This window comes from Ovis aries, chromosome 5 (assembly GCF_016772045.2).
Source record: "Ovis aries strain OAR_USU_Benz2616 breed Rambouillet chromosome 5, ARS-UI_Ramb_v3.0, whole genome shotgun sequence".
Lineage (NCBI taxonomy): Eukaryota > Metazoa > Chordata > Mammalia > Artiodactyla > Bovidae > Ovis > Ovis aries.
The window spans coordinates 12,001,656-12,013,881 of record NC_056058.1 but is presented as its reverse complement, the minus strand read 5'-3'; the positions used below and the strand labels follow the sequence as shown (position 1 = coordinate 12,013,881).

General features: G+C 38.5%; 1 protein-coding gene and 1 pseudogene across 1 annotated transcript; both read right to left on the bottom strand.

The window, feature by feature from the left end:
- Positions 1-216: 216 nt before the first annotated feature.
- LOC101112647 (putative gustatory receptor clone PTE01) lies at positions 217-1,190 on the bottom strand (annotated as a pseudogene).
- Positions 1,191-10,205: 9,015 nt separating this feature from the next.
- Positions 10,206-11,108, bottom strand: LOC101112395 (olfactory receptor 7E178-like). Its single transcript, XM_012177856.4, has one exon. It carries the CDS (start codon positions 11,091-11,093, stop codon positions 10,206-10,208), a length of 888 nt encoding a protein of 295 aa, XP_012033246.2. The 5' UTR covers positions 11,094-11,108.
- Positions 11,109-12,226: the final 1,118 nt, after the last annotated feature.

Below are 12,226 nucleotides of genomic sequence, written 5' to 3'. Positions count from 1 at the left end.
ACACAGCTAAAGGGAATTAATCATTCTTTGAAGCTGCTTCACCACCAAAAAAACATCATAGAATCTCTGTAGATATAATGAGATTTAGGCATAGAGTGATTATGATACACAAAGGACCCTAAAACTCCCTACTGTCATGTTAAACCATAAAAGAGAAGCAATATTCAGGTGTAACACAAAGAAAGGAATGTAGGTCATAAGAGTTGCAAAATGACATCATGAGAGAGGTAAAATTTTCAGATCTCCAGGTTTAGTTTTGCTACATTTTCTATGCGTGGCCAGATCGTAAGATGAGAAGGTTTTGCTGAGGAACCTGCACGTGGCCCTTTTGATGTCTCCGTTCCTTATACTGTAGATGAAGGGATTCAGCACGCGGGTGACCACAGTTTATACCACTGAGGCCACTGCATCTTTCCTGAGAGACTGTTAAACAGCTGAGCTGAGGTACTCACCAAGGCCTGTTCCTTAAAATAAGCAAACAACTATCAGGTGAGGACCACTGGTGGAGAAGGCTTTATATATCCCACCTGATGAGGGAACTCTCAGAAAAGAGACAAGAATGTTATAGTAAGAAAAAAAGATTCCTGAGGTAGGGAGAAAAACAGAGATGGCACCAATAATACACCTGACTATACTCTTTGTGTGTCAGAGCAGGCAAAGTTGAGGAGCAGAGAAGGGTCACAGAAGAAACTAGAAATTTCTACATCATTGAAGCAGATAAGTTGTAACACAATCAGATTGTGAACCTGAGAATCCAAAAGGCTAACCAAAACAGACACCAAAACTACGGAGCAACAGAGGCATGGCTTCATGACAACCATGTAGTGCAGTGGGTGACAGGTGGCCACAAACCTGTCATAGGCCATCACAGTAAGAAGAGTACAAAAACATAAAAGTAGAGATCTGTTATCAGGCAGCCCACATAGAAGGTGACACTGCTATTAGTTTGGATGTTCACTGTCATCTTAGGGATGGTGTTGGAGATGAAACCAATATCAGCCAAGGACAGGTTGGAGAGGAAGAAGCACATGGGGGTGTGGAGGTGAGGGTCAGAGGTGACGGCCAGGATGATGAGCAGGTTCCCCAGCATGGTGAACAGGCACATGGACAGGAAGAGTCCAAAGAGGAAAGGCTGAAGTTCTGGATCATCTGAGAGGCCCAGGAGGAAGAATTTTGAGACAGTGGTTAGATTTCCAGTTCTATATAGCTTGGATATCTTTGGGAAACAAAAAGAGGAGCGGAAAAATAGGAAATACATAAACTGTCATGTAGCACTATGTCTATATTTTGGATTCAACCAACTCATTTCTAAGATTATACACCGCTGTTCCATCAGCAATATTTCTCAATGTGACAAATTCTATTTGCTTAGAAATTTTCATCCTTGATTTCTGTATTATACACATCTGTCTATAAACTCTTAGATTATAAAACTTCATGAAAAGGGAAAGGAAACAAGAACATTAGAGTTAATACATCTATGATCTTAGTTAAATATAGCCTACTTCTTTAGAAATAACATATAATGAGAGATTCCCTTCCCCTTCTAAGAAAATATATAATAATTAAAATATAAAGAGATTAAGTCATTTATATAAATCATTTCCTTCAAATACAATTTTAGATATTTCCTTCATTTAGAATATTTACAAATATCTATGAAATACAGGACTATGTCATCTGGATTCTAAATTAAAAATGAATATTCATAATCAGAACACAGTTTATTTGATATTCAGAGTTTTATCATCTTTGGTTTTCTGTCTTCCCTCCTTCATGAAATAGGGATTACTCAAATATTAGAGGTTATCTTCCAGAAGTCATTTAGTATATACATCATACTTTTGGAGGAGGTCAAATTTCAATCAATATTGTTTAATTAATTGCACATGATCTAATGCATTGGTGACTACAAAGATGGTATTCCTGTGCACAGCATTGTCAATGATAACATGATAATGAAATTTAAGAAACCCCCTTGAAATATTTTATCTTATACAAGGTTATTTGTTTCAATACCATCTCAATTAAATGTCTGATGTGTGAGACCACTTTACATTTTTTGGACTCTGTTCTGTACTGGCAGAAAAATACTGCTTCTTTTTTTTTCAGTTTATTGTAATGATTGACAAAACCGCATATATTTGGGTTGTGCCACTTGAAAGTCTTTAAAAGATGTACAAAATGATGATTTAATACACATACACATGGAGAATAATTACCACAGTCAAGTTAAATAATGTATCTGGAAGCTCACATATTTTCTATTTGTGTGTGTGTGTAGTAACAGTTAGGCAAATCTCTCTTAGCAGATTTCATGAACACAACCAGAATTATTAGCTATAGTAACCAAGTTATTTATTAGATCCCCAGAATTTATTCATTTTATAACTGAAAGCTTATACCCTTTTACTAACATTTCCCACTTTCCTCACCACCAGTCCTCACAGCTACAGTTCTAATCTATGGTCCTAAGAGTTTAATTTTCTTAACTTCTACACCCAAGTGAGATCATAGTGGATTTGACTGTGTCTGGTGTATATATTTCAATAAGCATAGTATTCTCCAGATCCATCCATGTTGTCACAAATGGCAGGATTTCCTTCTTTGTATGGCTGAGTAATAGTCTATTGTCTTTATATACACACCATATTTTTCTACCTGCTCATCTGTCAACAGACACGTTTTCATACTTTCACTATTTCAAATAATAAGATAATGACAGGGGAATGTAGATATCTCTTCGAGGTTCTGACTTCATTTCTTTGGCATCTACCATGATGTGGGGTGCTGGATCCTAAGGTAGTTCTACTTCAGTTTGCTCCTTTTTTTTAATTTTTAAAGGAACCTCCTTTCTGTTTTCTGTAAGAGCTGTACAAATATTTATTCTCACCAACCAGTTACAAGGGTTTTCTTACCTCCACATCCTTACCAACATTTGTTGTCTTTTTTTTTTTTTAATGGTAGCTATCCTAACAGATGTGAGGCAATATTTAATGTAGATTTTGACCAACTTTTCCCGATATTAGCAATGTTGAACACATTTTCATATACCTGGTAGTCTTGTTTTCCTGATCATAAACTCTTATTTACATTGAAAAGCTTAGCATAAGAAAAATTCCTACAGCCAGGTGAGAATGCAGACCTCTGTGTGTGTGCATGCCTGCTAAGTTGCCTCAGTCATGTCTGACTCTTTGTAACCCTATGGACTGTATCCCACCAGGCTCCTCTGTCCATGTGATTCTCCAGGCGAGAAGACTGGAGTGGGTTGCTATACCCTCCTCCAGGGATCTTCCTGACCCAGGGATTGAACCCGAGTCTCTCATGTCTCCTGCACTGGCAGGTGGGTTCTTACCACTGAGCCACCTGGGAAGCCCCCTCTAAGTCTAGTTAACAGAATTTCATATCAATGCTTCCTAATAAAGGAATTGCAATCTTATACTTCTGTGTCTATTTGATTGATGATTTTAATGTGCTTATTTTAAAATACACAACTACCCTAGCTTCATCTAGAACAAATTTCAGTATCTCTACATGTGTGCTTTTGGTCACCCTAATGTGAAGCTGGACTTGATAAACACTGCCTTAAAATATTGTCCAACTTAGATAAAGCTCCATGAATATTACCTATTATTATTATTCTCATCAATACCCACTACTTATTTTTAAAATATAAACATTAATTAATATATGCTTCAATCTCATACTTGGTAAAGATTTGAAATATTAATGATACAGTTTAACTTTTCTTGGAATTTCAGCTCCATCTCATTCCTCTGCATACACATCCCCAAAAGGAACCAGTGTTATGAAGTTGATGAGTATTATTTCCTTGTCTGTGTTTCCATAATGTCAATTTCATTTATGTATCCATAACCGGCTTCTTAAAATCTTCCTTAAACAGAATACTACCCTTATGGCCTCTAAGATGCTCTTGTTTACCACAACTTTGAGGTTAAGTCTCCTTGTGAAATACATAAAACTCTACTTCAAACATTTACCTGATGCATATTATCATGTAAGGATATATAATATTTCCTTTATTGCATAAATTTATGTTTATATGTATTGATTTAAATTTAACAAATTTAAAATAATGTTTTGCATTCATTTAAATGCAATTTTAATTTATATTATATATATCATATTTGTCATATTACTTATATTAGTTTATTCTCAAATAACATGGAGAGGGTATGGTAATCCACTTCAGTATTCTTGCCTGGAGAATCCCATGTACAGAGGAGCCTGGCATGTTATAGTCCATGGAGTTGAAAAGAGACATGCCTGGAATTACTTAACACATACACACATTCTCAGATAATCCTACAAAAATTCTTGTATCTTTCTTTGTATTGTACGATGAGAACTTGTATATATTATGTGAGTGGAGATTAGTTATTCAATTTCTAACAATTGGTGTATAATCAGGTTTATTAATGTTAACTTTCTGTATTTGTTGCAATATAAAAATCATTTTCTATGAACTAAGTACCTGGTGATAATTACTTAATATGTGCACATAGCATTTTCATCTTTTATACATAATATTTTCAACCTTAGATTTCAACGCTGGACTGCAAAACATGACTATTCATAGAAAACTCAATAATCTACTATGTTAGTGTCTATATAGTTCATGTAAATTACTGCCTCATTCCCATAATTCACAGGTAGACTCACTAAACCAAAAGAGAATCAATCAGTTCTACCTTCATCGCACATCCTGGACCAATAAAGCAGGTTAGAAAAGAAACACTTATGAGCTACAGTGGAGGGGACTGACAATAGGTGCATTTGTCATGGTTTTAGTCCTGGATCTTCCCTAAAACCTAGATCAAGGTTTTAATCCTGGATCTTTCAGGATTAAAGTATGTGGAGTGTGTTCCCACCTCTCTGTGCTTCTGTTCCTTCCTGGAAAAAAAGAGTCTAACATCCACCTCTGCAATATATGTCACAGCCAAGACACATTGGAACTTATACATATTTGGTCATTTAATAAAGAATTTAAAGCATTATTAAGATAATGTGTTTAGTAATGAAATGCAATACCAGATTTAATGATGTTTTCTGGTTTATATGGCAAAGAGATCAAAGCCTTTCCTGTATCAGAGCATCACAGCATGGAATGAAATAAAACATAAAATGTGTCTCAGTTCATGCAATCAGATGTACCCTGTCTTTCTTTTCTGACTCTTTTTTTCTCCATATTTATGAAAATTTCTGCAATGGTTTTTCAATCATTGGATCCTGCAGATGCTATTAAATGGAAGATAATAGGTCTCATTGAAAGTCCATGACCTAGACACAAACAAGCACTATTTTATCTTGTCTCTAGTCCTATGGGACATTCTGAAAAGGATGAAACACAGCAGGACCCTGTGGTCCTTCTCTTCATATCTTCTGCCTGCCTTTTGTTTGTGGAAAAACTTTAGTCAAAGAATAAGTGTAATCAGAGAAACGAGAACATGCAAAAACAAGGAAAACAGTCAAAGGAGACCAAATAATAATAATGTTCATTAAGTATAGTCAAGGACCTTTAGTTCCTCTCAAGGGCCATAGATGATATTCTGAGCCTTATTCTGTGAACTGTCTTACTGAAACCCTCACCAGGTGGAGAAGTTAACTACATGGATCAGACTGTAGCAGTGACATAGCTGCAACAATTCCGAGAATTGGCCTCAAAGAAATGAAAACAAACTGACTCTGAAACTGAAAATTAACTGTACCTAAAACAACTATGATGATGCTGTTCAGACCATCAATGACCAATCTGAAGATGACTGTCAGAGCTGATTGTACTGTTTCCACATGTAGCCCTCTCCCTCAGCCTATAAAACTCTTCCCTACTGACTTTCAGTGAGAGGGAGTCAGCCTTTGGATAGATGTCACCACCCACCAGTTGGCCACAACTGAAGTAAAGCAAATTTTCCTTTCCACAAACCTGGCCTGTTTATTAGCTTTTGAGCAGTGAGCAGCCAGACCCTACCTTTCAGGAACAAATCTACAGTGTGGAAGAATTGCTTAACTTTTTTTTTTCCTATCAAAAATGGAAGAATTTGTTCAATATTTAATTTTTTTAAAAAATTCTTGGTGCCTCCTCTGTAACAACAAAGTATAGGGTCTGGGGATTCAGAAATAAATGAGCCTCAGTCATTTCACATAGTTGTTGCATAGAAGGCATCCATTATTTGTTTAGTCTTACATCAGTGGTGTTGTATCAATAAGGAATCAACACATTTGACAATTCTACATCTCAGAGATGTTATGAAATTGCCCCATAATATACTAAGAATAAGGGGAGCACACAGGATTCAAAAACAAGTTGTCAGTCTCTGAGTCCCACATACTAATTTTGTTGTTTCCAGATTTTCTGAAAGGTTTAAGCAAAGATGAAAAAGTGAAAAGGTTAGTCTCTCAGTCATGTCCAACTGTAGCCTCTGTCCATGGAATTCTCCAGGCAAGAAAACAGGAGTGAGTTGCCATTTCCTTCTCTAGGGGATCTTTCCAACCCAGGGATTGAACCCAAGGTTCCTCCATTGAAGGCAGATTCTTTACAGTCTGAGTCACCAGGGAAGACAAAGGTACCAAGGTCTAATCAGAGATATATCTGAGGTATATTTATTAATGTTTTTATTTTCCTGAGTGAAGATGAACAACAAGACTCTGACTTTATATTTCCTTTTGTGATTGAGTAGGTGGATTATAAATGTGGATGAGGAAGTGAACAGTTAAAATCTAGGAGCAGGATAAGCAGATAAATCTGCCTTGAAGTGTCTGGGTTCCTTCTCTCAATGAGTTTGCCAGTGATCTCAACCACTCCTCCTTCCTGTGAGCAATGCAGCAAGTGCAGCCTTTGTGTCCTCTGGAAAACTCCAAAGGGAAGGGTGTGGTAAGTAGGAAGTCTCTTCCAGGACTGCTCAGTTATGTCACTCGGGGTTTGCAGGGGGCACTGTCTAGGTGCCCTTTGTCTGAAGGAAATCTGCCCAGATTCACTGGCTTCAAATCTGGCTTCAACCCTTTCTAACTCATGACCTGGTACAAGTTACAGAAAATGCTGCGAGCCTTTCCTTTTCTTAAACTGCTAATGAGGGCTTCTCTGATGGTTCAGTGGTTAAGAATCCACCTGTCAGTGCAGGGGGCATGCGTTTGATTCCTGTTCCAGGATCCCACACGCCCCAGGGCAAGTAAGCCCATCTACCACAACTACAGAGTCCATGCTCCTCAAGCCCATGCTCCACAAGAGAAGCCACAGCAATGAGAAGCCTGAGCACTGCAACTAGAGAGTAGCCCCCTCTTTCTGCAACTAGAGAAAGTCCGCGTGAAGCAGTGAAGACCCAGCGCAGCTAAAAAAAGTATTAATAATGTGACTGTACTTATAATTTAGAGGGGTTATGCAGATGAAATAAAAAACTGTACATAAAACGCAGACCTCAGTGCCTGCCACTGGGGATGACCTCAGCAACAGTACATGATACTATGGTTAATGTTATCTTCCTTATCATCCTCATCACTGCTTTCAGGATCATTAGAACTGCTTATGTGAAGTTTACAGAGACCCATGTGCTGCTATAGTTGGAGAAATGCCAGCCAGAATCAGAACCAATGAGGATAGAAGTAGACCTCTGAATGAGAGTTCTCACAACCTAATCAGAACCAAGAACTTAACCTTCATAGGGCTCTGATCCCAGATCTTGTGTATTGGTGCCCTCTCATCTTTCCATCTCTATTGTCATGTTTGTTCTTCCTGAACAGAAAATATTGCTCCCAGTGGTCCCTCCCACTGTCTCCCCCTCAACACTTACTGGGCTGGGCTGCATCTCTGCTGGCGCATGACCAAGGAGCATAGACTCATGACCCCTCTCCTGCCTGGTGTGTGGTGAAGTCTCAGGATCCCTTCTCAGGATGGGCAGGAAGACAGACTCAGGTGGGGAACATCCAATGCAGGTACTTCCAAATGGAGGAGACATAGGTATATATCCACACACTTAGAACTGGCAAACTAATGTGTAGATGGCAGCAGCCAATTATTTACAATGATATGACCTAGGGCTTAATGCACAAAGGGTATAATTAGCCAATTGGTCCATGTTGTCCCAATCTCTGGAGACTTTTAATATTAATGGAAAAGGGAAAAAAAGGAAAAGTGAATATCCTTAGGAGGGTCTGGGACCCTCTGTCCTCAGGTGGACGTCCACTTTTACTTCTTCCTTCCAATTTGCAGGATTTTAACATAAAATTCAGGCTTTTGTTTCTTTAACCACTTTAACATGAAAATTTGATATCTGTAAATCCATTTCATGTGAAGTCTATGCAGCATTAGGTCTATACCAAGGTTGTAATACCTTTTCCATTTTCTCAGTTATTATTTAACTCCAAGTATAACTTGGGCCTTCCTTTGTAGCTCAGTCATTAAAAAAATCTGCCTACAATGCAGGAGACCAGGGTTTGATTCCTGGGTCAGAAAGATTCCATGGAGAAGGAAATGGCAACCCACTCCAGTATGCTTGCCTGGGAAATCCCATGGACAGAGGAGCCTGGCAGGCTACAGTCCATGGGGTCGCAAAGAGTTGGATACGACTTAGCAACTAAGCCACCATGAAGGATAACTTATTTTCTTTTCCTTAGTCTTTGCTTTGGTTGGCATTTTATAGGACGGAGATTTACATGTTTTTATTATTTGCTTATCAGAATGTGTCATCAGCTCTAAGTTTTTGCTCTAATTGTATACATTGGCATATTAGAAAACTATTAATTTTTACACATTTGTTGGTAACTGGTACTTAATTAAATGCCTTCCTGGGTGGCACAGTGGTAAAGAGTTCTCTTGGCAATGCAGGAGACACAGGAGATATGGATTTGAACTCTGGGTTGGGAAGATCCCATGGAGAAGGAAATGGCAACTCACTCCAGTATTCTTGCCTAGAAAATCCCAAGGACTGAGGAGCCTGTGTGAAAAGTGGAAGTTGCTCAGTCATGTCCAACTCTTTGTGACTCCAAGGAATTCTCCAGGCCAGAATACTGGAGTGGGTAGCCTTTCCCTTCTCCAGGGGATCTTTCCAACCCAGAGATCAAATCCAGGTCTCCCACATTGCAGGCAGATTCTTTACCAGCTGAACCACAAGGGAAGCCCAAGAATACTGGAGTGGGTAGCCTATCCTTTCTCTAGTCCATGGCCTAACAAACAGTTAGACACAACTGAGCAATGGGCATACATGAATGAACGTAAGAACACAAAATGGTAAACAGAGCAGTGATTTTAAGAGCCCCAGCCCAAAGGAAGTGCAGAAGTGTGAGTTTGGAGCAGAGACAGTAGCTTCATAACCAGCACTTACACCAGACTGTATGGTGTGAGAGAGACTACATGTGAAGAATCATTATTAGAAAGGGGAAAATTGCCTGTTGCCATGGTAAGCTCTTCATATCTTCCCACTTTGAGTTCTGATCATTGTCCAAGAGCTGTTAGGATTCAAGGTGTACAAGTCATCTTGGAATCAAAGATATGACTGAGATCAGTTCTAAACCTCGTCCACACTGGATCTCTTTAAGTGCTTTTAAAAATCCTCAGGACACACTCAAGTATAAGTCTCTGGTTGTGAGACCTAGTTGTCAGTGTTTTTTTTTTTAATTTATTTTATTTTTTAATCTCAGTTTTATTTATTTATTTTACTTTACAATATTGTATTGGTTTTGCCATACATTGACATGAATCCACCATGGGTGTACATGTGTTCCCGATCCTGAACCCCCATCCCATTACCCTCCCCATCCCATCCCTTGGGGCTGGTGTCAGTGTTTTTAAACTTCCTGATGATTTCAATAATAATCAAGGTTGATGTCACATCTAGCCTGTGTAAATACACTTCAAACTTGAGAAAATTTTATGGAAAATAGTCAAAGCTGTGAAAAAAGATGTGAAATTTTAATATATAGAAAGTTATTCATCTTTTCAGGCTCCTTGGACCACAGATAATAAACAATAGAATCACAATAGTGAAAACTACTCAATCATGCCATGATTAAGATGGACAAAGGATCCTAGAAGTTTCCCCCAGTCCCATTAAAACAATACCAAAAGAAGAAACGCTCAGTTGTTAAGCAAGGAGAGACATCAAGGCCATGAGAGCTACAAAAATGATGAGATGAGAGAGGTAGGATTTCAGGTCAACATGCTTAGTTTTACTGCATTGGCACAGGGACTGAAGTTAGATTATTTTTCTGAGAAATCTCCACATTGCCCTTTTGATGTCTTGGTTCCTCAGGCTGTAGATGAAGGGATTCAGCATGGGGGTGACCACAGTGTACACCACAGAGGCCACTGCATCCTTCCTGGGAGATTGTGAGATGGCTGAACTGAGGCACACACCAAGACCTGTTCCATAAAATAAGCAAACAACTGCCAGGTGAGAGCCACAGGTGGAGAAAGCTTTGTAGTTTCTACCTGATGGGTGAACTCTCAGAATGGAGGAAAGAATTTTACAGTAAGAGAAAAAGATTCCAGAGAAAGGAATAAAACCAAAAATGGCACCAACAAAATACATGACTATATTATTTGTGAGCATGTCAGAACAGGTAAAGTTGAGCAGTTGAGAAGGGTCACAGAAAAAATTAGATATTTTCACATCCTTGAAGCACGTAAGTTGTAACACAATCAAATTCTGCACTTGGGAGTTCAAAAGGCTAACAAAAAAAGACCCTGAAATTAATTTGCAACAGGTGCATGGGTTCATGATGACCTGGTAGCGCAGTGGGTGACAGATGGCCACAAACCTGTCATAGGCCATCACAGACAGAAGCATACAATCCATCCCTCCAAAGAGGATAAAAATGGACATCTGCGTCAGGCAGCCTGCATAGGAGATGACTCTGCTGTGAGACTGGATGTTCACAATCATCTTGGGGACCGTGGTGGAGATGAAACCTATGTCCACCAAGGATAGGTTGGAGAGGAAGAAGTACATGGGGGTGTGAAGGTGGGGGTCAGAGGAGACTGCCAAAATGATGAGCAGGTTTCCCAGCACGGTGACCAAGTACATGGATAGAAATAGTCCAAAGAGGAAAGGCTGAAGTTCTGGATCATCTGAAAGACCCATGAGGAAGAATTCTGATACATTTCTTAGGTTTTGTGGTTCTATGTAGATTGGACACCTTTTAAAAAAGAAAAGAATTAGTGGAAAAAAGAAAATAATTATATGGTCATGCAGTACTGTGTCCATATTTTGGGTTCTAGGAATTCATTTCTAAGATCATTCACCCCAGGGCCTTCAGCAATATATCTCAGTGTGAAAATTCTATCTGCTCAGAACTGTTTCTTCATTGCTTTCTCCTTCTCCACCTCTCTCTATACACAATTATTTTGTAGGTCCTGGACTGAAGGATAAAAGAAGTGCAAGAATAATGGAGATACTCAATCCATGATCTCAGAAAAAAATAGTCTTCTCTTGAGAAAAAAAAACTAGAATGATAATGGCCCCCTCTAAGAAAAAGTAGTATATGTATAATTATGGCTGATTTCCATTGTTGTATGGCAGAAACCAATACAACATTGTAAAACAATTTTATTCCAGTAAAAAAATTTAAAAAAAATCAAATTGAAAGAAAGTGAGGCATAGTAACATGTCTTATTTTATTTAAATACAGTCTAGAAATTTCCTTTATTTGGAATTTGTAAGCACTCTATGAAACATAAGATTGTGTCATCTGAATTCTAAATTTGAGATTAACAGTCAGAAAATGTTTTTGTGTCATAGTAATCTTCATAATTTGTATCATTCTTTGATTTCTGGAATTTCCTATTTCAAACAATAAGTATTTACTCAAAAATGAGAGTTGTTCTTTAATTAATTTATTTGAGAGTTGGCTTTTAAAAGTCATAAAGTATATACTTCATACCATTGGTTTTGCTGGAATCAAACTACAAGAAGTATGGTTTCGTCAGTGTACCTAATGAAACATTGCTAAGGACGGCAAAAATGATGTTAGTACACATGAACATGAAAGTTGCTCAGTAGTGTCCGACTGTTTGCGAACTCATGGACTACACAGTCCATGGAATTGTCCAGGCCAGATACTGGAGTGGGTAGTCTTTCCCTTACTTCAAGGGGTCTTCCCAACCCAGGGATCGAACCCAGCTCTTCCATATTGCAGGCCAATTCTTTACCAGCTGCGCTACAAGGGAATCCCAAGAATACTGGACTCGGTACCCTATCCCTTCTCCGCGGGATCT

Excerpts from the sequence above, each read along its gene's own strand:
- LOC101112395 (XM_012177856.4), bottom strand. The coding sequence starts at position 11,093 with ATGGGTCTTTCAGATGATCCAGAACTTCAGCCTTTCCTCTTTGGACTA.